This window comes from Vollenhovia emeryi, unplaced genomic scaffold (assembly GCF_000949405.1).
Source record: "Vollenhovia emeryi isolate VEMERY1.0 unplaced genomic scaffold, V.emery_V1.0 DF945015.1, whole genome shotgun sequence".
Lineage (NCBI taxonomy): Eukaryota > Metazoa > Arthropoda > Insecta > Hymenoptera > Formicidae > Vollenhovia > Vollenhovia emeryi.
The window spans coordinates 1-2,051 of NW_011961351.1; the positions used below are offsets into that span (position 1 = coordinate 1).

A 2,051-nucleotide genomic window follows, 5' to 3' on the forward strand; every position below is an offset into this window, starting at 1 on the left:
ATAACGTATCTTCAAGTATCATTCATCGTTGCAATACATTTTCAGGATGCATTCGGGGAGACGCTATTAGCGCTGAAAACGTCAGTCTATCTTCGTCACTCACTGTACGTCGAACAAAGATAGAAGACGCTTTTAGCGCTGAGAGCGCGCTCCCCGAACGCACCTTCAGTAGGCAGTTAGCAACATAATCCGTTCAAATTTCCTATTTCCTAGTTACTTTTAGTGGTGGTACCACTGCTTACACAATTCGACGTGACGGCAAGAGAGAAACGAATTTAGAGAAAGAAAGAACACCAATTGAGCACACCATGTAATCCTTACACTATGGTCCCAATGTTCGATTTGACATCCTAGAGCCCGTAGTGCACCGAGAGATTCCGATATAGTGGCGAGAAAAGAGCTAAGTTCCGTTGCAGCTTTATTCTTAAGCGGTTTCAAATTGGTAAGTCTATCGATGTGTGCCGATATGAGAAGCCGCTTATTGTCATAACGCGAAACAAGAGTGTCCCAAGCGATAGCAAAATTAGCGCCGGAAATCGGTAGATTGACAACGAATTTCAATGCCTCGCCGCTAAGCGAGGTTTTCAAATAATGCATCTTTTCTACATCGGTTAAATCCGAGTTAATGAGTATCAAGGATGAGAATAAATCTTGAAAGGACCTCCACTCTAAGAGATCTCCCGAGAATCGAGGTAACTTTATCTTAGGAAGAGAACCAAGTCGTCGAGACACATTATTCGATGGACCGGTATCAAAAGATGCGGATCTAGCGGAAGGGAGAGATGTTACAGAAGGGAGGGAACCTTCCACCTCATCGCGACGCGCGAGCATTTTGGCCCGTGCATGGATGTAAAATTCCTGACATCGTTCGAACATTCGATTTTTTAAATATTCGTGGTCAAACAGCGAATCATTACTTGAACGACAGAGAGCTTCGTGCTCTTCTTGGAATTTATGCCAATTTTGATCGAGTAATTCTAAACGGGTGTTAATGAATTGAAGAGCAATTGGCGAAACTTCATCATCAAAATCAATATCCATCGCATTTTGAATGAGTTGAAAACGACTACTCTGTAAAAGAATTTTCATGCCGAAACTTGACATTGTGAGCGCAACGTATCCGGCTCGAAGGACCAAAAAATGTTGTATTGTCTTGCGCTCGTTTTATCGGCGGGAAATTATATATGTATTCTGGAACGTTGCGCTCGGATGTCGTGGCCAGATTTTCGAGATCTCGTACAAGTTTCGTTCTTCCGACTACAGTGACCTAAAAAGAAGAAAGGAAGGGCAGCAAAACATTGACAAAGATTAGCGTGGTTGTCAAGGCAACCTTAGCGATAGTCGCCGACAGATATTCATCTGTCGGGGAAACTCTAGTGTCAGCCTTGCGGCGAATCTATGTCGGCCATTTTGGAGGGAGCAAGCCTGTCCTTTGGCGAACGACGTCAGCCTTGCGGCGAATCTTGGTCTGCCCGAAGGCGAGACCAATGTCTGCCCGAAGGCGAGACAAAGTCAGCCCGAAGGCGAAGCAATGTCAGCCCGAAGGCGACGCCAATATCAGCCCGAAGGCGAAGCAATGTCAGCCCGAAGGCGACGCAAATGTCAGCCCGAAGGCGAAGCAATGTCAGCCCGAGGGCGACGCCAAAATCAACCCGAAGGCGATGTCAATATGCTTTTATGCGTAAATACAGATGGACCTGAATTTACCTGGTGATTTTATATATGCGGGAGTCTGATGGTATTGTAGGATCCACGGGTTTGCCCCTTCTCCTTGGATAGTTATAGTCGATCTCCTGCACGCTCTCCAACGTATGCCGTCCTCTCGGATTGCAGTCGTCCTCTGCCGGATTTTCGGCTCTTCGTTCCGATATCAATTCCGACCAAGAAGCAAAGGCACTCAACACTCTCTCCTCAAGCCGACACAACCGAGTCCTCACGACAAGAAAAAGACCTCAGCCTGATTCACTTTTGACTTGCACAACGAAATCGGAACCGACACTATTCAAGAAGTAACGGCACAATACAGAAAATCGATATCAATAAACAACCGG

The 2,051-nt window shown here is 46.0% G+C and overlaps 1 protein-coding gene across 1 annotated transcript; it reads right to left on the minus strand.

Annotated features, from left to right (window-relative positions):
* Positions 1-321: 321 nt before the first annotated feature.
* Positions 322-1,104, minus strand: LOC105562154 (the record flags this gene model as incomplete). The annotated part of the gene is made up of 1 exon (XM_012012741.1): positions 322-1,104. A coding segment is annotated over exon 1 (783 nt), but the record flags the coding sequence as incomplete, so codon positions are not given.
* Between the last annotated feature and the right edge of the window lie 947 nt (positions 1,105-2,051).